Genomic DNA, 23685 nt, shown 5'->3' with positions numbered 1-23685 from the left:
ACATTGTATTATGTTGTTAAGACGACATTATAGTGGCATAAAAAAAACGTAACGAGGAAGAATACAAAAAGTACGAATGCTCGTATATTTCCTTTGGAAAATACGAAAATTGGGGAAATTACTGTACTAAAGATTACACTATTAAGGAACTGACGATACTGTGCCAGCATGTTTATGGTCCTTGTTTTAGTCGATAGTAGGTACTCGGGGAAAGGAAAGATCACAATAAATCGTTTACAGGAAAAATAAAACACGAAAGAAAGAAGAAGAAACATTCACCTTTTTGTGCTTCCATTTATGGACCAACATTGATGTCTTCGTAGATTTGCGTTCCATTTTCCAGCTCTTCGCTCTCATCTTCAAGTGTTTGGTACAAAAGGGGACATCTATTATAATTCTCGTGACATTGCTGCTGAGATCCAGGTGCCTTTTGGCCAGTGTTGCAGGACGCATTGCAATTGGGGAGTGCAGGCTGGTGGTCCACGGCCTCGTAACTTTGGTCGACCATGTGACTGGTGGAGGGTACTTGGTGGTTGATTTGGGCGTACAACATGCTTGATCTTGCTGGAACAACTACATCCTTCAAGTCTATCTTACTTTGCCCTTTGGAATGGTCAGTTTTGAAAATCTTTGATGCATACCGTCTGGGTTTTACTGGAGGTTTCTTGCCGTCAGGAACTGCATAGGAAACCTCAGATCGTCCATCGATGCTTTCTTCGCCATCTGGCTTCATTGCAGGATCTGTACTCTGCACTCTTTCATTTTTGCTTCGCCTATTCCTGACGTGCGGGGTGGACCCTGCAGTTGCGAGTTTCCTACTGGAGCTCCTTGCAGGATGATGTGACTCATTGTCACGTAAGATACCGAAGAGGGTATTGGAGTTTGTGTTGGTATTTTCGTTCGTGTTGGTGTTGGAGCTGGTGCCGGTATTGGTGTCGCTGTTTGTGTTGCTGTCACGTGGTGTGATGGGTTGTTGTACAGTGTCCCCTGGGCGTTGAGGCAGAGGTCGATTCTGGCCGGGGACCGTTAGAACCTGATCTGTGTGTGAAGTCTCCTCTAGCAAGTGATCTCGTTTCAGCGGGGAAGGGTCCTCTGGGTTTGGAAAGTTAGTCTGTTGCTGTGTATTTTGTTCCTGGACGGGTGCTGTCATGCAAGATCCAATTTGAGTGTTCGGTGACCCTTCAGTTCCGGTCTCTGCAGCATGTAGCTGCAGTCGACACCCGGAACTACAAGATGAAGTGAGAGATTTTATAATAGGCAAGTCACAATGAAGACAATGATCAAAGAGGGTAGGAAACATACAGTGTGGTCAGTCGTCACGTTTCAAATGGCGGCGAACAAAAATTCGAAAGTATTACTATAACTCACATATATCTCGAGTACTTCATGCTTTGTTATCATGTGCCACGCAGTATTGTTAGAAATTGTTTTATACTTTCGTTCAGTTTTGTAAAGCAATTTTAACCTTGTACACCTTGCAGTGGAAATTGCAACCTTGGCATTGTCATCTGTAACAACTACGGAAGATTTCATGATCACTTGCAGTTTAGGTCACAATATTGCCCACTTGTTTATTGTAAGTATCACTGTTGCATACAAATTAACGTAGAATATTCAATACATACTGATACTGTGAATTACATAGTAGTAGTAGTAGTAGTAGTAGTAGTAGTAGTGGTAGTAGTAGTAGTAGTAGTAGTAGTAATATAACACAAAATAAAGAAGGAAAACTATTGACCTTTTCTGCCTTCGATAACAACGAACTGCGATGATTGTCAAGGCTACCACAGTCATCACCACCACCAAAGCGATGATCCAGTAAACAAAATCTTGATCTGGACAGATGATAAATGGGAATGTATTGAATAGCTTCTGTCAAGTCAGAAATACTACATATCTTATTGATTCAACGGATAGGGTTTAACTGTCATTATTTCCCTCACAAATTATTTCTTGTTCAATGACTTGTCGAGAGCATTGAAGGGGTGAAACATATTTTCACATGAAAACCCCTTTCTTGTCAGAAAGCCCAACTACCTCTCCTGGAAACGAGTAGATAAAATTATATTCCGCCGGCAATAATTGCTAAACATGACACTAATACATCACGAGTATACAGTACAATTTCTTAGATTTTTTTTTTCCACAATCTTCATCGCGCACGGAAGACAATGTATATGGGTGAGAATTTTGAACGATGTACAATTGCCAATTTTCGTACCTTATGACATTCTTTCCCTTAGAACACGCCAGGATGCTCTAAGAAACCAGATTTTTTCATGTCATCTCAAAGATTGGTAAATTTCCTTTCAGGAAATATATGGTTTAGTTGACTTTTGTCTAATATTTTTCATTTCACAAGGACTTAAAGCGTAAAAATACGGTAAAAACGCTAATTTCACAATAATTTTTGTTTTTCAAACTAATGATGTGCATTTTTAATGGTACGTGGCATCTAATATCTGACCATGTTCTGGATCTGACATATCATGAATATATACCACAAAATTATAAGAACTTTATGAGCACGTACAAAATTGCAGAGAACAATTAAAATATCACAGTCCTAAACAGACGAACGTCCGTGATGCTTTTATTTCTATCGCTGCTGCAAATTCTACTTTGTTGTCTCAACTGTAACGTATACGAAAATTTGGTGTTCCACCTAATGAACATATCCTGCAAAAAGTGTACGTCTTCTGGCTGTACATGGAACGTAATATTCTTTTATGCAAAATTATACTCAGTTTTCGTCACGGACGTGCTTCCGCTATTTTCTAATAAAGATCGTAGCCCATGAAACGTTGTTTGCGATATTGTTCTGAGTCGTAATCAACTAAGATCTAGCAACACGATAATATGTTTGTTTTGAGTTTCTGTCCATCCTTTGCCAAATAGGAACCGAATTTGTATTTTTAGACGAACCTCCAAGAAAAAAAGAACGTCCGTGATGATTAAAACGTTTTCGAGTGGGACACCATCTTGCTTTGATGGCGAAGGTGCATTTTACCTTTGGCTCTCTTGCCGAGGAGCTGCATGCCATTTTTGGAGCGGACTGAGGTTCGTCCGCAGTTTTTGGACCATGCAATTCACCAAAAACCAAGCAAATAATTGATATTTTCTCTGAAAATTCACCTCCTGATCCCCCTCTGAGCAATACATATGTTGTAAGGATGTCAAATTTCTTATAATTTGCATTGACAATACCTTTTCAAATTTTTGAAAGAGTTAGGAAGGCTAGGTACTCTCTGCCGATTAGTTATCCGTCCTGGAACATGACCCTAGTAGTAGAACGAACGTCCGTGATAATTCCAGAGAACGTCCGTGACGTATGCAATCCCTCCGATAGGGATAACTTGTCCCGAAAGTGTCCTGTATTCTTTAAAACTTTTGGCTCGAATAGCGACAAATAAAGTTTTACAAAGTAAACAATGAGTTTAGAGCAGTAGTTTCAGAATTTTTAAGGCGTTATGTGATCATGATGAACAAACAATTGAAAATTTACTCACAATTTTACGCTTGATTTCCCTCTAATTATACAAAAACAGCTAAACACTTAAAACAAAGTTATGGGAAAATGGAACTTTGCGTAATCTGTAATTTCTGTGCGTTTAAATTTCTTTCTAATGAGGTTCTGGAGACAATTTGTACTGTTACAGGTTCTGAAAGTTTCGCTCACGGACGTTCTGTCCGAGAAAGGAAATTTCTGACAATTGCAAATATATCACTGCACATAAGATTAATGTTAGTTGAAAATATTACCAAATCACCGAGCCGCTCATACCCGAAAGTGAATAGCGTTCAGCACTCAATTTACCTGTAATAACAAACGGAAAACGTTTTTTTCACGGATGTTCGTTGGTTGAATAAGTCAATGGATTACATAGTAGGAGAAAGAGGATCAGTGCCACTTTTTAGTGACAGGTGCTCTAAGTGTTTATCTTTTGAGTATGGTAGCTGCCGTCTCAAACAGAACACATCCAGTTTTGGTCTCCATAACGGACGTTCGCTGTAATTGTCATGATATTAAATGCCTTAATTCATTCTTATTTTTCTCTTCATGACAATTTTTCTCTCATTCCCTCAATAGCCTGAACATGCTGCGACCAAACAGAAAACAAAAACAAAAGAAAACAAACCAAAACAAATCCGAAAAGTGCTACGCAATCACATTCAGGATAATGACGGAAGAAGTCTGTAATGAGCATGTGTTGAATAAGAAACGGAAAAGTTTCAAAAGGACGTGGAAGCAGTTGAATGAAAATAACTGAGAAACAGAGAAGGGATCGAGCTCCAACACACAGAGAAAAGAATTGCCAGTGCACTCCTGATATACCAAATTCCTCTGGAGAAGTTTTTGTTTGTTTGTTTATGTTTTTTATTCATCGAAAAGCCGTCACCAGCGAACAAAAATCATGCAGTATACAATTATTGTCTGATGAAAACACACAAATCCATCGCTTATCATCACATGGTGTTGTTTTATACTCATCAATGAAAAGCAATATTCATTTGTAATTTTTTCCAAGATTTTTTTTGTTCATTTTACATTTAAGAGACAGAGAGATCGTCAGTTTGTTTGTGCTTTTGTGCTTACTTTGAAAACACATGTTAAAAAAAGTAATGATTAAGAATAGGTTTAAGGTTGCACTTTGATACGTTCGCTCTTCCAAAGATTCGTTACTCCGATGTCCAAAGGTTTGTAATTCCAAAATGAAAAAAAAAAATTGTAGTTAATTCAGGAGGTTTGTTATTAGAAATGTTCTTCGAAAAATAGATATTAAGGATCATTATTTTTAGGTCCGTTCTTCTAAAAGTAGAATGGGCCTCATATTCGTTTAGGTGAAAACAGTTATTATGAGGTTTTGAAATTGGAGGATTTTAGCTATTAACTTGTTTCTCCACATTTGGATAAGCGAACATAAGTTTTCATGTTCCAATTAATAAGCCTTTCGGTTAACCTCCGGAGATTCCTATCATTTACCGAATAAAAAAGCTTCATAATTATACGAACTCTATCAATTTTCGTATTGACAAACTGTATGAATAACGTGCCTCCGAAATGACGCGCTACAAAAGGTTTGTTATAACAAACCATATTGTATAATATCGAAGTCACAAACATCCATCCAAGATATATGGACTTATTGTATCTTGTTATGACGAAACTTCGCAGTGTCGAACCTATTATAATTTCTGACTAATATAATAACACAAATTTTTCTCGGTAACAGTGTGTAACACAAGGAGCAAACACAGAGGGATTTGTTCCTAATGTATTCGTTTGCCCTTCCCAGCTAAACTTCGTATTTCTATAACGGAGCACATTTCTGTTGTTTTTCTATATTAATTCTTTGTCATAATTTTAGCTGTGACCATGTTCGTTATATAAAAAGCAAATTTTGCGTTGTAGACTTTATTGAAGTTTAGGACCTGAATATTTACTTCATGATAGCGAAATTTTGATAAATATATTCGTTCTCAAGGATGGACTATACATCACTGAGATTACACGTACGTTTGTACGTTCATTTACGAGAGATGGAAAAATTGTTTTCTTTGATTCCTCAGTATGAGAACATAAACAAGCTTATATAATTGAGAATTGGTAATATCTATTCAGGATTTTGCAGAGGAGTTTGTTCTCGACATGAAATTGCTGTTTGTTGTGAGTAGAATGCGTTTCCAACTCAAGAGAGCTGCATTGTTCAATATCTTGTTTGTTCCGAACGTCCGTGAGCTACATGCGAACCTCCGTGATGAAAACTATGCTATGTTTGTTGGGTTATAGAGACTGCCCAGATGAGATACATCTTAAAAAGGTATATTATTATTTGGGAGTGAGGATTAAAGTATAGGATAGTGAAATAAGAGGTGAAAATATTGAGTTTCTGTAAAATGCGCGTAAAGTGGAGAAAGTGTTTAGCGGAAGAGCAATATTTTCACAGAAATGACGAATTTAGTTAAATCATCAGTTGTCTACCATTACGTACAGGTTACGAGTACAAGCTTAATATTCTGCAATCACGTACACATGTCCCTTAAGATATTTCGTTAGGATTTTGAAGTGAATCAGATCTTTGGAAACTATGTTAAATGGTATTCAAATGTATGTGCAGTACTATTAATCACGGACGTTCGCTGCTCTGGACATGGTAAACTTCAGCGGTGAATAAAAACTTGTTCCTCTGGGAAAATCCTAGTATAATTGGGTTCATATTAAAGCTTGGGTTATACTCTATCAGATAAGATGAATGATTTGGAGAATTTCCTACTTTTTAAATTTTGCCTTGTTTTGGCTCAATTGTACATCGTTCAAAATTCTGACCCATATACTGAGACGTGTAAATTCCACCTAATGAGTAAATCCCACTTACTTTGTTGTTATTCTTGAATGTGAGGGATATGAAACAAATATACCACATAATTGTCCCTGTTAAATTCAGCTCAATGCATTCCATGCCCAATGGAAGCATTATTTAGGAAATTTATTTTCTCTAGTACAGATGTCCTGATAGAATTTCGATTATCTCACTGTCATTGCATGGTGGAGAGTGACTTTAACAATAGACGACTTTGGAGTCGATTCTTGCTTTGAGGGTGCCATCTATCTCTTGGAGGGGGCTTGCCTTATATTCAACATTACCAAAAGAGATTTTTTTTTCATTTTAGTAAGTGGGTGTTATAAATCATGAAAAAAAAAATTAAAAATCGGTATAGTTCCTTTTTTTCCGGCAGATGCAAGCATCGGGCTTTAATCACTTAAATGGTGTGTATTGTTTAAGTGAAAGTTTCAAAAACTTGTTAGGATAGAATACATAATCATACAGGTGATATAACACAGACTTCAGTATTGAGCATACAATGATTCATCATATAAGTGATGGTGAATTCTGTAATTAAATTTGCCAACCAATCATGCATATATACATGTATATGTATATATATATATATATATATATATATATATATTGTATGGTGAATGGTGTCATTGCCTCCTTCTTCTTCGCACTTCGCTTTCATATTGTGCACACATATACAAATATGTGCATGCGCTGATCAATTTTGTGCCGACACCAAACATGACTCAAAGCCGGCAATTTACGAATCGAAAATTCACTAAAAGTTGACCAATACAGAATTCATCTATTGTCTTGACCTTGATCTAGACTGGCTTGTCTTCTCACTAAATGGCAAAATCAATGTCCCTGATTGTTCTTACGTAGGAAATATCTGCGATCCGGTGCCAAATTCTATGACGCCGCATGGAATGACACTTGACCGTGGATATATACGTCATAAATTTATGATACGTGATCAAGCAGTGGGAACTAATAGATCCCTTAACATGATTAAAGCGAACAAAAAAAAAAGAATAGAATTTAGTGGTTTTTGTGATTGTGCTTTCAGATAACATGTACAAATAAAAGAATGGTGCCAGAATAATAATTGTTTTCTATCATTTTATCTTTAGGAGTTGCAGATAATTACTGTTACCCAGTGCTGTTTGGTCTCCCTCGTGATCTAAAGCAGGCGGAAAAAAGACAAACAATCGAGGTGACGGTCATGTGCAACCGTTTTGTTTGCCTTTGTGTACATAAAGCTGTAAGAAAATACATTTTACAGGAGAGTGAAAGTGAGTTGAATGTACTCACTAGTCACCAACACCCACGCAATTATATACTCAGCAAAAAAAGTAAGTTCCCCCCTAATATTTTTGGATATATCTCAAAAACTATTTTACCGATTTTCATAATTCAAACGGAAATGGATAAGGAATCTTATTTCTCATAACATGAGTAGCAAATCATTGCCACCAAATATTATTACTAGTCTGAAAAAATGCATTTTATGTCAAAATGCATGAAAACAAAAGTTGCACTTTTGCAGTGATTTGCAGTGACTTTTACACAAATAATCAAACAATCAATCATGATTCTGAACATTAAAGCATGGTTTATTGCATATTTTTCTATCTCTTTCTTTTCATGAGCATACAGTCAAATATTTGATAATTTATATGTCCACCATCCGCTTCAATGCCCAGCCGGCATCTCGTCCTCACACTGTTAACTAAAGTTTGTACTTGGCGCTGCTCAATGTTGGCCCATGCTCTCTGCAAGATGCGCTGAAATTATTGCAGTGAAGTGTCATTTTTCACCTTCTTGCTCTCTTTCCGCTTAATGATATCCCAAAGACTCTCTACTGGATTACAGTCAGGGGATCTTGCAGGCCACTCCATACGTTCGATGCTATTTCCCTCAACAAACTGATCTACAACTTGAGCGGCGCATGATGCAAAATGGCCATAGGCACATTAATGTGATCAACCCAAATTGGAATTACAAATCACATGGCTTCTACCAACATTTTCATATTGAAAAGGCTATTGTTTAAAAAGTATGCTTAACATCTGTTTAATAGGGAAGCACATTGTACCTGAAGAAATTCCTGAGAATTACACAATTTAAAAAGGTCATTTGCTAACTTACATAGGAAATGTATACAACATGCTTCATATAGCCTAAAGTGCAACTTTTTCCCCCATGCATTTTGACATAAAATGCGTTTTTTACACCAATAATGATATCTGGTGGCAATGATATGCCATTCATGTTATGAGTAATGAAATTTCCTATCCATTCCCGTTTGAATTATGAAAATCCGTAGTATACTTTTTGAGATATATCCAAAAATGTTAGGGGGAACTTACTTTTTTTTTTGCTGAGTGTATATATGTGTATATGTATACATTATATTCGGCGTATAAAAAAAAGTTACACTGTCGAAGAAATTGTCTAATTTACATTTCAAAATATTTGGAAGATTTTTTTTTCAAATCTATGGATGCCCAATAGTCTCATCTATCAAGTGCAATCAACAAAACAAATTTTCGTGCGCGCATGCGTACATATAGGGTATTGCAATTGTACACAAGAGGATATGCATCAATCCACATATTTTATACACAATAACACACTAAGTTAAAGCAGGATTTTTTTTTTTTTTTTTGGGGGGGTCTGTCAAAACGTCACTCACAATTCTGTTCCATGCACATTTTTTTAGATTGGTTTTTCATATCTAATATATTTCTATGCAGATACATAAAAAAGCAATACAGTCAAGCATTGGAAATAAGTATACAATTACGATAGAAATGGTCCTTGACATACTGCAGTGTTGGAGTACATGCAGAAAATAAACATGCACGACGGGATGTACTGAAGTATAAGTTTGTTTAATTACAAAGTCACCTAAGATCCTCGGTGATATGAATTAGGGGATGGGACTTAGGCCTACAACACGTGACCAGCATAATAATTAGCAAACAAATGACAAACAAACAAAGGAAACCAACAGCGATACTAACAAACAAAGGACACCAACAGCGATACAAAAACAAATGCAAATGCATATCAGACCATAAAACTGAATAGTAATGAAAGTAAGATGGCATTGCCAAAAACCTAAGGGGTGTTCAATATTTAGCATAAAGTCCATGAAATTGTGAAAGTATTCACATTTTGTAGTATATAGAGGTACGAATAAATTGTTACTAGAAGATATTAGTTGAAAGTTTATAAAAAAAAAAGACAATGACACAGAAAAGCAGAAATCCATGCATGTTGATTGACCACAGCAACGAAGCACAAAGTTTAGTAGGCTATAAAGGGTGACAACAGCAATGCGCACTTTACAATGCGGAGCTATTACAATGATTTAACTTGTAAACCTATACGTAATGGTGTTTTATATAATATGCCAGTTCGTAATTAGCTCATGTACACATTGGTACAAATGACCTTTCTTTTTTCTCAGTTGGTTAGGCACTTCACTCATTCTCAAAGGAGCATAATGCATAAGCTTGCCCGACGTAACAATTTATGGAATTTATGTTCAAACAAAGAATGAACTTCCGTTGAGATCAGGTGATCACAATACTCCATCAGTTGTCAATTTAGCAGGCATCCATTTTATTGTTTTGTATTGAATGCATTAACAGCCTATTTCCTTTTATATTACGAAATACCATCCTTACTGTCAGGTGGATGTGCTGGCAAGCACCATTTAGATAAGGATAACATGAATAATCATTGCATCACAGATGCTAATTTCCATGAATTTACAAACCAAAATGTCTGTTGGTAAAAATGACCTTTTTCTGTTCATGCGCAAAGTGGAATTACGTACTGGTCTATACCGGGTGTCCCAAAAAAAGCGGAATGGTGGATTTTCAGCACTTTGCGTTCTAAAAGTGTTGTGTTCTTACTATGTGACAAACGACAATGGACACGGACACGTCCCGTTAGTAGCCATCATTTATTCGGAGCCCGTCGTCATAGCAACCACACTATGGCAAGCCAACAGTGCATGATCATACATAACAACTCTCCCCCCTGCCAATCCAAAAACGTATTTTGACATCCGGTGTGAGGGTTTCCATAATACAATGTTGTGTACATCTGCAGTACCATGTTATTAGAACATGACATCACAAAAAAGATTGTCTCTTACTTACAAATACAGCCCACAACTGTGTGATCATAATCAAATGTCACTTGATATTCAGCAACATTGTTCCTTTTCTGTTTTGTTGACGAAAAAGTGCAAAAAGTATCCTTTGCATAATAACAAAATTCTGCCTTTGGCTACTGTTCACAACTAACCGAAAACAAGCTGTTTTCCAGCAATTGTATGCGTAAATTTCACATCATATATTCTGTAACATACAAAATAAAATACATGGACTTCAACTTCCACGTGTTGTCCGAGTTATTTTTCCACAGTATGTATAAAGATCCTGATTATCACAAAACTGTAAAACAACCAGTAAATAGCATTATTCGTTTCCTTAAGAATAATGTCACATCATTAGCTCAATGCTCAGTTTGCTATGTGAATTCGGAATAACTTCTACTGTATCAAACTTTGAGGTGAGTGGATATGCGATATGTAACCAGTTCAATATCTCCAGCAATAGATATACTGTATGGTCCATTCAACTGACACAGAATACTTGTTCAAAACATTTGTAATTCCGTTGTTACTTATTTTGCTTGTACACGAAACATCTGTAATCTGTTTTGTTGCTGATAATGTATGTACATAAACTACTAAACTTAACCAAAAACCTCGGGATATTACTTTATATCCAGCTAATATAACACATGTTTCTGTTAACATCGAAACAACAATCATCTGAGTGATTTAAACACCAAAAATTAACTCCTTAATCACTGAGTTGTGATTTAACATCCATCTTTGTGTCAACTCCTCTACACCTCTATTCAGAAAGAAAATCTATCTGGTGGTTTTCTCTTCCTCTGAGACCTCCTCAACACTTGTGTAGGAGACTGTTCTACTTCAGCTCCTTGTACATCAGGTTCACTCTGAGTATCTACGTTGTCTTGTTGACGTAAGGTTTCAGGTACTCGAACTGGTGTGTTTTGAGAACCCAATGGATGTTCTTCTACATACCTAGGCAAGACAAATGTGTCCCTTGGGACAGACCTGCTTGGTCTTGAACTGTCTGGGTCTCGTGTAGGATCAAACTCTTTGTTCCCTAACTGACTCTGATCTTGTGAGTCTTCTTCCGTTTCTAATCTAGAAAGCAACTGATCTACATGCCTTCTCCAAAATCCTGTTTGTACTTGTACTTTGTACATGAGCGGACCTTCTCTTTCTACAACCACTCCCGGGACCCATTTACGCTTTCCTGTGTAGTCCCTAGCGAGTATGGATTGTCCTACTGCAAACTCGCGCATTTTGATTGCTTTGCTGCGCTTATCTCTGAGAGATGCTTGGTAATGCAGCTGTTCAGCATATCGACGTTCAATGTTAGGACGCAAGTTATCTAGTCTCATGCGCAACTGCCTTTTCATGAAGAGTGAAGCAGGAGATTCCCCCGTGACACTATGTGATGCATTACGGTAGGCCAGCAAGAATCTATCTAGCTTCGCTTGTGCAGATCCTCCATCAGATCTTGAGGCGCGCATGGACTGTTTGAGTGTCTGGACAAAACGCTCTGCTTGACCATATTTTGTACTCGGATGGTACGGTGCGCTGCGCTTGTGCTTTATGCCGTTCATGTGTACAAACTCTTGGAATTCAGCGGAGGTGAACTGACTTCCGTTGTCAGTTACGATGATTTGCGGTAGTCCATACCTAGCAAATACGCTTCGGAGAGTATCAATGGTGCGCTCTGATGTGATACTCGGCATGATGAATACCTCCGGCCATTTAGAGTATGCGTCTACTATGACCATGTAGGTGAGACCTTCGAATGGTCCGGCAAAATCCACATGGATTCTTTCCATCGGTTTGGACGCTGGAATCCATGGATGTAAGAGTGTTTGCGCTGGCTGATTTTGCACAACCTGACATGTTTCGCATCGCTTTGTGCATTCCTCGATCTGGGAATCGAGGTGCGGCCACCATACGTAGCTTCGTGCGATTGATTTCATTTTTACTACTCCGAGATGTCCTTGATGTAATTCCGCAAGGACTGCCTTCTGCATTTTGTGAGGGATGATAATTCGCATTCCCCACATGAGTATGCCTTGCTCGATTGTGATTTCTGTTCTACGCATGAAGAATGTCTTTAGCTCGCTTTCTTCTGTAGGTAGCTGCTTTGGCCATCCATCCAAAGTATATCTGAGCACTTTGGACAAGATCGGGTCTTTGCGCGTCGCATTACGCAATTCCTCGTGTGTTGTCGGTAGCATGTCCACATGACAAACCGAAACATTTCCTGGTTCACGACCTTCGCGTTTCTCGTTTGAGTCCGGAAGCCTTGAAAAGCAGTCTGCGTTTGCATTGGCCTTTGATGTGCGGTAGCGTATCTCGTAATCAAAACCTGCGAGGTACATAGCCCATCTTTGCATGCGTTCCGCTGCTAATGTAGGCAAACTCTTGTACGGGCCTAGCAGTGCTGTGAGCGGCTTATTATCGGTAATAAGCGTAAACCTACGGCCATAGATGTACATGTAGAACTTGCGAAGCGCGAATATGATTGCTAACGCTTCTCGCTCGATCTGAGGATATTTTCTTTCCGTTTTCGTGAGCGACCTGGACGCAAACTGTATCGGTCTCTCAGTTCCGTCTGGTAGTACGTGCGACAATACTGCGCCTATGCCTATCGGACTCGCATCCGTTGCGATGGAGATCGGCAACTGTGGATCATAGTGGATCAAACAATCTGACGCTTGCAGCAGTTCTTTCGAGCGTATGAATGCCGTGTCTGCTTCTTCGCTCCAAGCGAACTTCCGATCAGATTTCAAAAGATCTGTGAGCGGGGCGATCACGTGCGCTAAATTTGGAACATACTTGCGATAGTAGTTCAACAACCCTAGGTACGATCGTAACTGCGACACATCAGTTGGTCTAGGGAGATTCACAATCTGCTTCACTTTCTCCTCAACAGTGTGCACACCTTGCGCATCTATACGATGTCCTAGAAACTCCACAGAGTTGCACTCGAACTCGCATTTCTCCTTTTTGAGCTTCAGACCGCGTTGCTCTAAGCGCGTGAGCACTGCGTCCAAATTTCTCATGTGCTCTTCTTGCGAACTACCCGTAACGAGAATATCGTCTAGGTACACCTGTACTCCCGGTAATCCTTGCAAAACCTGATCTATCGCGTTCTGCCAAATTGCCGGTGCTGTGGTAATCCCAAACACTAGTCTATTCTGCTTGAACAAACCCTTGTGTGTTGATAGTACTAAGTACTGTTTGGAGTTTTCATCTAGTTCCATTTGATTGTAGGCATGGGCTAGGTCTAACTTCGAAAAAGTTACTCCTCCACTCAGACTTGACAAAATGTCATCGACATTTATGTTGGGTGGTGCCACTGAACTATAAAGCACTGGGTTGACGGTGCACTTGTAGTTTCCACACAGCCTAACTGTTCCATCTTTCTTAGGGACAGGCACTATGCCTGTGCTCCATTCACTGTGTTCTATTGGTGTAAGTACACCACACTTCTCCAATCGGTCTAGTTCTTGTTCTACCCCTGCCTTTAGTGCATACGGGACTTTGTAGGGCTTAGTCCTGACTGGTGTAGCATCATCTTTCACCCTTATGCTAGCCTTTGCATGGGACAATTTACCTAGCTGTCCATCGAATAGCTTCTCGTGTTTCTGAACTACTTGATCGCTTAGCCTATGCACGTTCACTTTCTGGTCCAATGTACTAGTACCAAGACTTGTCTGGACTAACGACTTCCAGTCTAGTGGAATTACTCCTAACCACTCACGACCTAGCAACATGTACTCTGTACATTCCAGTACATACAGGGCTAGTGTACCTTGGTACGTTCCATATCTGACCCGGACTTGGACCTTACCAACAGGCTCAACTGTCTCTCCTGTAAAACTCACAAACGACTTCTCAGTCTGGTCCATTTTCAAGTGGGACAAATGCTTTTCATAGTACGACAGTGGTATGATGCTTACACTTGACCCTGTATCGACTTCCATTTGTGTCAATTTACCTTCGATCTCAATGGGGGCCAAAATAGCACCACTCTCAGACCTAACGCTAGAACTGGACCTAGTCCTAGACCTAGAACTACTCTCAGTCCTCAACTTGAACATAGTGCAATCGTACTCAACATCACTTTCATTGTCAGAACCATCACGCTCACTCTCATTCTCACTGTTTCCAGACATATCATTGTATTCATGACTTTCCTTTACATTATGAATACCACCTTTCCTTTTCTGTCCTTCGTTTGCTTTAGTCTTTGACTTAGTCTTGGATCTAAAGTCTGTGTGTTCTTTGTTCTGATTTTTCATCGGTTTTGGCTTACTCCGGCACTTCCTTTCAATGTGTCCTTTCTTCTGACAGCATCTGCAAGTTGCTGACTTAAACCAACACTGATCAGGTGCATGGTTCCTCCCACAACGATAGCACTCGCGTTGTTCCTTCCTCCCGCGGTTACCGCTGCCTGTAGAACCGTGCGACTTGCCGTAGACCGCATTCACCATGGTGCTGGTCCTAGTTCCTGGTCTAGCGCCGTTGTAATCTATGCCATTCCGCGAACTCTGGTTCCGCATAGCACGGGCCTCTCCCGCTGCTGTTTCTCTCTGTAGCGCGTAGTCTACCGCTTCTCTGAACGAAAGTCTGGGGTTTTCTGTTGCTTTTTCCATCAACTTCAGCGAAGTAGGCTCGTGGGAAATGCCACTGATGAATTTATCGCGAAGCTGTTCATCGAGCTTGTCCCCGTATTGGCAGTTCAAGCTCAAATGTTTCAGCTGAACCACGTAGTCACTCGTCGACTCGTCGGGCGCTTGATCACGACGGATGAACTTTCGTCGCTCCGCTACAACCATGGGCGTCGATTTCAAATGACGTCGCAAAACCATCTTCAGTTCGTTATAGGACTTCGATTGTGGGGTGGCTGGTGCTACCAAGTCTCGTACTAGACTGTAGTATTTCGGTCCGATAGAATGTAAGAACATGGCAGTGACCTGCTTTACTAATGCTAGGTCCCGCTCCTCCGTGCGATCGCGTGCGCTCTGTACTGGCTCATCAGGCACCGCGAGCCCATTTGCTAATAGGTAAAGTTCGAACCGCTCGACGTAACAGTCCCAGTCTTCCGTGCTGTCGTAGCTGGAACTAAACGGTGGCAAAAATACCCTGTTCTGCCCCAAATTTGCACTCGCCATTGTGCTAGCTGCACCCCTACAACTTAGAGAGTCGAATGTCACAAATATCCCGTCCTCGTCGCCAGTTTTGTTGTGTTCTTACTATGTGACAAACGACAATGGACACGGACACGTCCCGTTAGTAGCCATCATTTATTCGGAGCCCGTCGTCATAGCAACCACACTATGGCAAGCCAACAGTGCATGATCATACATAACAAAAAGTGATATATTTTCTGACATCATCAGAAAGAGCATCTTCCGCAGAAGACCATGATACCAAAATCATTAAATTTGGATACGTACTTTTTATTCTACGTTAATTTCTGTAAATGCAGTCATTTTCAATTTTTTGCGACTTATGAAATAATAATTTGGGTGCGACACGCGTTCCATACGGTGAATTGTGTAATCTCGTTGATCTATGTCAACAAAAGATAACGCTTTCATATTGGGAGCGGATACACACACACACACACACACACACACTGTTTTTTCCTGGCCCGTGCCCAATGTGAAAGCTGTATCTTTTGTTGACATGGATCACCGAGCTTACACAATATTCACCGTATGGATCGCGTGTCGCACTCAAATTATTATCTCATAAGTCAAAAAAATCCGGCGAAATTTGACAATGACTGCATTTTCAGAAATTGGTGTAGAATAAAAAGTACTAAACCAAATTTAATGATTTTGGTATCATAGTTTTCTGCGGAAGATGCTCTTTCTAATGATGCCAAAAGATATATAACTTTTAGACCGCAAGGTACTGAAAAATCCACCGTTCCGCTTTTTTTGGGACACCCGGTATAGGTAAGCCTTCACACCCTCATGTTCAGGTAGTAACTTCGTCGGAATAAAGAGGGGAAAACATAAGGAAAAGAGAAAGAAGATTACAAAATGTATAAGAAAAATAATATCTAAGTTTCTAACAGGATAACTGAACAGTAGACCTATATACATGTATACTATAGTTGGTAATGTATACATGCCTGTAAAGGTACAATATCTCAGTATTCAAAAAGCGAGCGGGTGAATGTGCTATTCGCTATTATCACACTTGCAACGTGCCGTGCACATTGCGGCAATGTATCGTCGGGATTTAACGACACGCATGCCACACATATTCAAACGACGCAATTGCAGCATACGCCTACCCTGTTTAGTTATGTGCAGATACTTTTCTTTTTACATTGGAAATATTTGTCCTAATCTAAGCTCATTGTGCTGCTACTCTGGCATTAAAGGGGAAAACTAGTCCAAATATAAGTTAGTCTGATCAGAAAGAGTAAAATATTACGAGTTCAACTGTATAAATTTGATCGAAATCGGATGATAAATAAGTAGTTGTGATATTTTGAAGTTTCGCTTTTTTTTTGTGGGGGGGGGGGGGAACAGTTCCTGAACAGTCAATCTGAATATGCAAATGGCAAAGTGAGCACGTCATTCCCTCACAACTTACTACATAGTTTGTACATTATTTGTATTCTGAAGTTATTCATCCCTGAATAACGTCATGTTTCAGACTTCAATGACAGAAACGTTTATTTTTTTTTTGTACATGATCAATGGAAAATCGTGAGGGTATGACATGGTTACCTCACTCATTTGCACAGTCACATCCACAATATATAATAACGGTTTTACAAAAATTAGCGAAACTTCAAAATGTCATTTTATTTTTCGTCCAATTTCAGTCAAAATGTTTACCGTTGAACTAGTAAGATTTCCTTTTCTTAATTAGATTAACTTAAATTTGGACTGGATTTCCTCTTTTACATGAATGCTAATGAAGCGCATGAATAGCAAATTTTCAAGAGTATATTATAACTTACCGGATGAAGTGGGATCCACAGTTGTTTCTTTCCAAAAGATAGAAATGAATGTAATACTATGACTGATATGCTTATTATCATACATACAGAGTGATTTTTTTTGTGTGTGTTTGTGTACTATAAAGGATGTTTCTCGTACCATGAATGTTTACACAAAAAATATAGGCTATCCATATCATTTACCTATTTATGTGGTATTTTTTTCAAACAGAAATAGGAAAATATCAAGAAGCTCCCACAGCTAAGAGAATATCATCTTTGTGAACAAAGTACTTGTTAATTTCATCATTGAAACCTGTAAAATGAATCTGAAGTGGTTTCGACGAAATCAAGCTGAAATAACAGTAACTCTTCTGACATTCACACTAAAACAGTTATCTAACTTTACGTTACCAAATAACCATGGAAATGTCTTTCACTTAAGTTCCGTCCTTTCAAGTGCTAAACTAACAAATCAGATCCGGAGGTACTGTGCAATATCCTTTACAGCAATATCACATAGCATGACGCTTGAGGTTAACTCTCGGTTCTGCATTTCATTATCATAAGCAATGTCTGTTGCAGATATGGCAACCCGTAGAAGTCACGAGCGTTCTTTCATGCCTATGCCACCTCGTGCGAATGATTTCTGAGCAACTATTTTCTCATCATGACTATGATATTTGCCAAGTCTCGTGATGCAAAATGTTTATTCACGTCCAAACCACTTTTGACCACTCGGAAGGCTCTATTCGTACACTAATAGTTATTTAACCCTGTTGCATTTCTTCTGTTCGCCGCAGTGCGTTCTTACATCTTTGACGGTTAAAAGGAATCTCGTTTGTTTGCCCATCAAAAGTTTAATGCGTGATTGTATCTTAAATTAATGTGTCTCTGAATTACTCTTCTTGCGCATCAAGTAAGTTTCAAAATTGATTCAATACTATGTCACAGAACTCTCTTCTCCATTAAACAAAACGGTCCCACATTTATTTTACCATAGCATCCTTTACCATACTTCTACAATAGTAATATGTTTAAAGGAAACCAAAGCACAAATGCACAAATGAATTGACTGAAAGCAGCAATAGAACACATCAGTGAAAGTTTCAGGAAAATCGGACAATTGATTCAAAAGCTTTGCATTTTTAATGTTGTGATGCTGCCATTGCTGGAACAGGAGACTATAATACCCTTCAAAAAGACAGTTTGGATAGCAATATAAGTAGACCTATAAAAAATGAATAGAAAATTTAACATGTTTTCACTTTTCTAGCATAATGAAAGAGCACAAGACTTACTTCCTTCAGAAAGCAAGGGGAATGATATAACCCTTATAACATATGTCAAAAACAAAAAATGAAATTCTTTGATATTCCCTCAAAATTCCCTTTATACCTTATACTGTTGTTCCAAAATGTAATGACCTCATGACCTGCAGTAGTCTTCTTATCAAGTGATGACGGCACCGCATCTTTAACATTTATAACTTTTGAATTTATTATCAGATTTTCCTCAAACCTTCACTGATTCGTCATAGTAATATTGTTTTTTTTTCCCTAAATCCAAATTTATACTTGGTCTTTGGCTTCGTTTAAGTTGCTTTTCCTCTATTACAGAGATGTTCGATTAAGTCAACATCCCTGAGACGCGTCCTTTCTGCTCCCTTCTAAAACACACTGGTAATTACGTATCACATTTGCATCGTCCTTTTTAATTCAATTTACATCTTTAATAGAATTGCCCACATCGGCGATTTAATCCTCATGATTTTTGTCATTATTCTATAGTATCAATAACCGACGAAATTTATCCCATTGTCCACTTACCAATCTCTTCCTCCATACAGAAGGGTACTGTCGCGTTCCAACTTGGTTTGTATGGTGACTGTCCAGGCACGCACTGAATGGTTTGATTCCCGTTGACAATGTAACTTCCGTCACATGTCAGGGTTAGAGAGGAGCCGAGATACACGCTGCCATTTTTCGACCATTGCCCATGCTCCACTATGCCAGGATGGTTGCAAAAGCCAACAGTGGCTTTGAAGGGAAGGAGGTAACAATTAAATGTCATAATGATAAGATATGAAACTATGAAATTCTTTGAGCCCATTTGGATTACTAGGAAAGTAATACAAACTATAGAGGGTAGGGTGTTATCGTTGGCAACGCATCTTATGTTTCCATATTCCCTTTCTCTGATTAATTGTGATGTGATGTCTGTCGTTGCAAAAACAAGAGCTACCTGAATATTGCGGTGAAAGGAAACACTACTATAGAATAGGTACATTCAGAATAGCCATTCTTTTGGAATTCTCAGTTATTCTGTTAGAAAATAAAGTAAACTTGAAGTGAATTGAACAGTATACTGTAGTATCGACAAGTAACTGTTGATTCTCTGTTTGTTTGTTTGTTTGTTTGTTTGTTTGTTCGTTCGTTTATTTGCTTGTTTGTACGTGGGGAGTGTTGACTATAAACTCTGTCACTGGTACTGTAACACTAAGACAGTCATGATGTTAAAAAGGTAAAAATCATGCTGATTTTTCTAACATATCAGAATCAAACCAATCATGCCTGGACCCTCTGTGTAATGTGGTGTTGTTCGAGTGTTTGGCAATGTTTGTTATTTATTTGTTTGTTGATACATCAAATGATGAGTATTATTTGTGATGGAAAGTCAAATTATACCACTGTAGAGAGAGAACCAGGTTGGATTGCCAGCAGCTCCACCACACCGTTCATCCGTGTTTCCGGGGCATGTGCTGTTACACCTATCTTCATCCACTCCATCCGACGTAGCGGTGATTATCAGGTCTTTTCCTTCAGTGGTATTAAGACAATAACATTCGTCTCTTTGGATGACAAAATAGTTTTCTCGCTGCTCCTTGCAGGTCAAGAGGCAGTCTTCAATAGATGAAATGGAGGTCGAATTCCGTAGATTAAAGAGATTCGCCTTAGGTCCTGCAATTTCGTAGCAGCCTTGGTAACCAGGCCCTAGAAATCATGGAGAAGAAAACGATACGTGCAGAGAGGGTGGGGGATGGAGCAAGAGAGGGAGAGGGAATAGGCATGCTACACAGAGAAGCAAGGAGAGACAATAGGACAATCAGAAATAAATAAAAGGAAGTCATGAGAGATTCCACTGTACGAAGAACTGTTAAAGGTGAGGTCAGTGACCTACCGACAATAAGGCGCGAAACAAATAAAATGTCTAAATGTCTAAAGCTTTTAGGTGACACAGCAGAAAGCTACAAGAGAGGCTAAGCCAATAGTTGCGGTGCACAGTGCATGTCCAGGCGAAAGAAAAAAAATACCGAGTTAAAGCGTCACGTACGCTTGATTTATTTATCAAAACAAATAAACAAATGGCACAGACGGCCGAGATTTCGGGGGGGGGGGGGAGGGGGAGGGGGAGGGAGTTGATTCAACCTTTCCCGGCCACAGAATAGCCAAGCCCGGCCTGGCTAGGGTTAACATGCTTCTTCTCTGTGAAGGAATTGTTTTTAGTAGTCGTACACGGCATACAGACGCTATTGATAGGCAGGTTGTCACTAAACCGGGTTTGACTTTAGGTGTAAACGATAAACAGTTGTTAATTTGAATGAAGCATTAATTCTATGAAGAGAATGAAAATGGTATATTTGTTTCTTTCCAAAATAAATAAAGTTATGATGTCATTGATGACATTATGTGGAAATGATTTCACATTCATAGTATTTTACATTTGGATATCTCACACATGCATGCTTGCTCACAAATAAGATCATCTACACAGATACTTCAGAGGCGTCTATCTTAGAGAGTTTGTGGGTTGCGAGAAACTTTTAGTTTTATATCTCAAGTTTTCTTGAGGATAATGTTATACTTACGATGGCATGCTACTTTTGCGATGTTTCCAGATGAGCATACATTAGAGGATGAGGAACATTCCTGTAAAATTCGCACGTCTAAGGCAGATTTAGGGTTTAATTCAAAGACAGAATAGGAAAATTGAACAAACTTAAATTTCTATATTTATTGTGGAAGAGAGTAGTATATACATGTACCCGTTCGCACCTCGTGGAGCAGTAGAGCTGTGGAGCGGTAGAGCTCCACAGTTTATGAATATTAATGAGCTCGTGAATATTAATGATCATGAATATGTGCGAATATGCATTTCTGTAATTTATGCATAATGTGTGAGTGTGAGATATAATAGTCTGTCATTAGAAATACAGTCCGTCTAAAGCAACCCAAGTAAAACAATGCTTAGCTAGGGTTTTCGACACCGTTTTGTCTCACCAGCCAAGCTTCTTATCTACACAGTTAATCCCTTGTACAAACATTGACCTATAACAGAAGAAAGTACTCCTTTGAATCCATACACGAGTGGCAAAATTGATCTAATTGGCGAAGGGTCTGGAATTCAGACTACCCTTATCTAGAAAACGGTGTCGAAATAATCCCCAGACCCGAGTTAGGAGAGATTTTAGACGTGCAACTCCTCCTCCAACTCGGGTTTGAGGATTATTTCAGCACCAGTTTGTAGATGTGTAGTCTACATCAAAGACAGTGGAAATGCATTGCTGATGACCAAATTACTTCTTGTTGCATGATTGTGATGTGGGCATCGTAATTTTGTGTTAATTTTCTACCAAACACAAGCTGCACGATTTTTTTTTATTACGTATTAAAGAAAGTGCAATCTTTATTTGTGCAGGAATTTTTTTTTTCTCTGCAAGAGTTCTTTACCACTCTAGTCTAGGGATTGATTCAACACTGTTTTAGGGGATTGCAAGGTCTAAAACCTGAATTGTATGAAGAAATCATATTCTGAGAGGTGGGGAAGTCCCTTCCAACCTCCCCGGCATGTAGAAATGGCAGAGAGAATACTCATGACAACATAGCAACAGCAATGTGCGGCAAAGCACTCTGATGTGTGCGTGCACCCATGCATGCAGTCATTTTACACTTGCCAGACTGAGATAAAAACAAAGGAGGGGGGGGGGGGGGGTCTCTGTCATGAGAGAGCTAACCGTTGGTAATGCTGGGTATGGCAGTTAAATCCTAATAGGATTAGGATAGCAGCTTCTCTTGTGTAAACATTCAAAACGGTGAGTTCAATTTAGACGAGGTGTTCTCGTCATGGAATGGGTGTGGCAATAGCAATAGTGAATTGTCTAGCAGTGGAGCCCTATGACCTTGCATAATATTATAAATCTTAAAGAGCTTAATTTATGAGCATGTATGATCGTGCAATTATGTAAATATGACTTGTTTATGCGTGTGGAGCTGTGGAGAGTGACTCTTTTTGTTACCGATTGTATGGATTGTGTAGAGTGTTTGTTGTGGAGTCGTATAATTTTGCACAATGATATGAAAGGGTAAATTATATCAGCATATGCAAAGATTACGACATTATAGAGATGTTTAGCTTGTGAATGGGCGTGACAGTAACACATGTGGGCTTAAGTGTATTTGATACCTCATTGTGGAGCTGTGGAGAGTTACACTTTTATTTATTTTTTTATTTTTTTATTTTTTTGCACCGGGAGTGCTTTTCTTTTTTGGTTTGTTGTTGTTTTTTGCACGATGATACGAAAGGATGATACGAATATAATTATGCAAATGTCTATGACGGTAACGTATAGAGGATTAAGCAGAATCTGTAGTGAATTGTGGAGTAGTGGAGCTCCAAGATGACTAAGATATGAATATTAATTAGCTTTATTCATGAGTGTGTATGAATATGCATTTATGTAAATATACGAATTATGCTTACGCTAGGGAGCTGTGGAGCTGTGGAGGGGACTCTTTTTGCAATCGATTTTATTGCTGGTGTGGAGTGTATGTTGTGGAGTCATATGATTTTGCACGATGATACCAAAGCTTGATATGAATATAACTATAACGTATGACAGTAACGTATGTAGGATTAGTCATCGCCAAAAGTGAATTGTGGAACAGCGGAGCTCCAACAAGATAACTTAGCATATGAATATTAATGTATGCAAATACGTATCAATCATTTATAATTGTAAGATTAACTCTTTATGTGCTACGTTCGCATGTCCGACTCAGTCGACGGCGTGCCAACTTTGTATATTCTGCTCAACAAACAAAGCCGCCAAAACCGACAGATAAATTACTAATCACCGCTAATCCCGCGGCACAATGAAAGTGTCTCTCGTGCTTTTGTTCCTCTCATATACGGCTTGCATTCTATGTGGTGATTGAATATCAAAC

At 38.9% G+C, this 23685-nt stretch overlaps 1 protein-coding gene across 1 annotated transcript; it reads right to left on the bottom strand.

Moving 5' to 3' along the window:
* Positions 1 to 295: 295 nt before the first annotated feature.
* On the bottom strand, positions 296 to 15847 carry LOC139738296 (uncharacterized). The gene is made up of 2 exons (XM_071648938.1): positions 11479 to 15847; positions 296 to 1226 (listed from the first exon to the last, which is right to left on the bottom strand). Exons 1-2 carry the CDS (start codon positions 15666 to 15668, stop codon positions 296 to 298), a joined length of 5121 nt encoding a protein of 1706 aa, XP_071505039.1. The 5' UTR covers positions 15669 to 15847.
* Between the last annotated feature and the right edge of the window lie 7838 nt (positions 15848 to 23685).

Source organism: Diadema antillarum, unplaced genomic scaffold (genome assembly GCF_040938485.1).
Source record: "Diadema antillarum isolate AM-2024a unplaced genomic scaffold, OU_Dant_1.0 seq00000733_RagTag, whole genome shotgun sequence".
Taxonomy (NCBI): Eukaryota; Metazoa; Echinodermata; class Echinoidea; order Diadematoida; family Diadematidae; genus Diadema; species Diadema antillarum.
This window is presented reverse-complemented; position numbering and strand designations above follow the sequence as displayed.

Excerpts from the sequence above, each read along its gene's own strand:
- LOC139738296 (XM_071648938.1), bottom strand. The coding sequence starts at position 15,668 with ATGGCGAGTGCAAATTTGGGGCAGAACAGGGTATTTTTGCCACCGTTT. Across the intron at positions 1,227-11,478 it reads GACACATTTGTCTTGCCTAG|TTCCGGGTGTCGACTGCAGC; the intron begins GTATGTAGAAGA and ends TTCATCTTGTAG.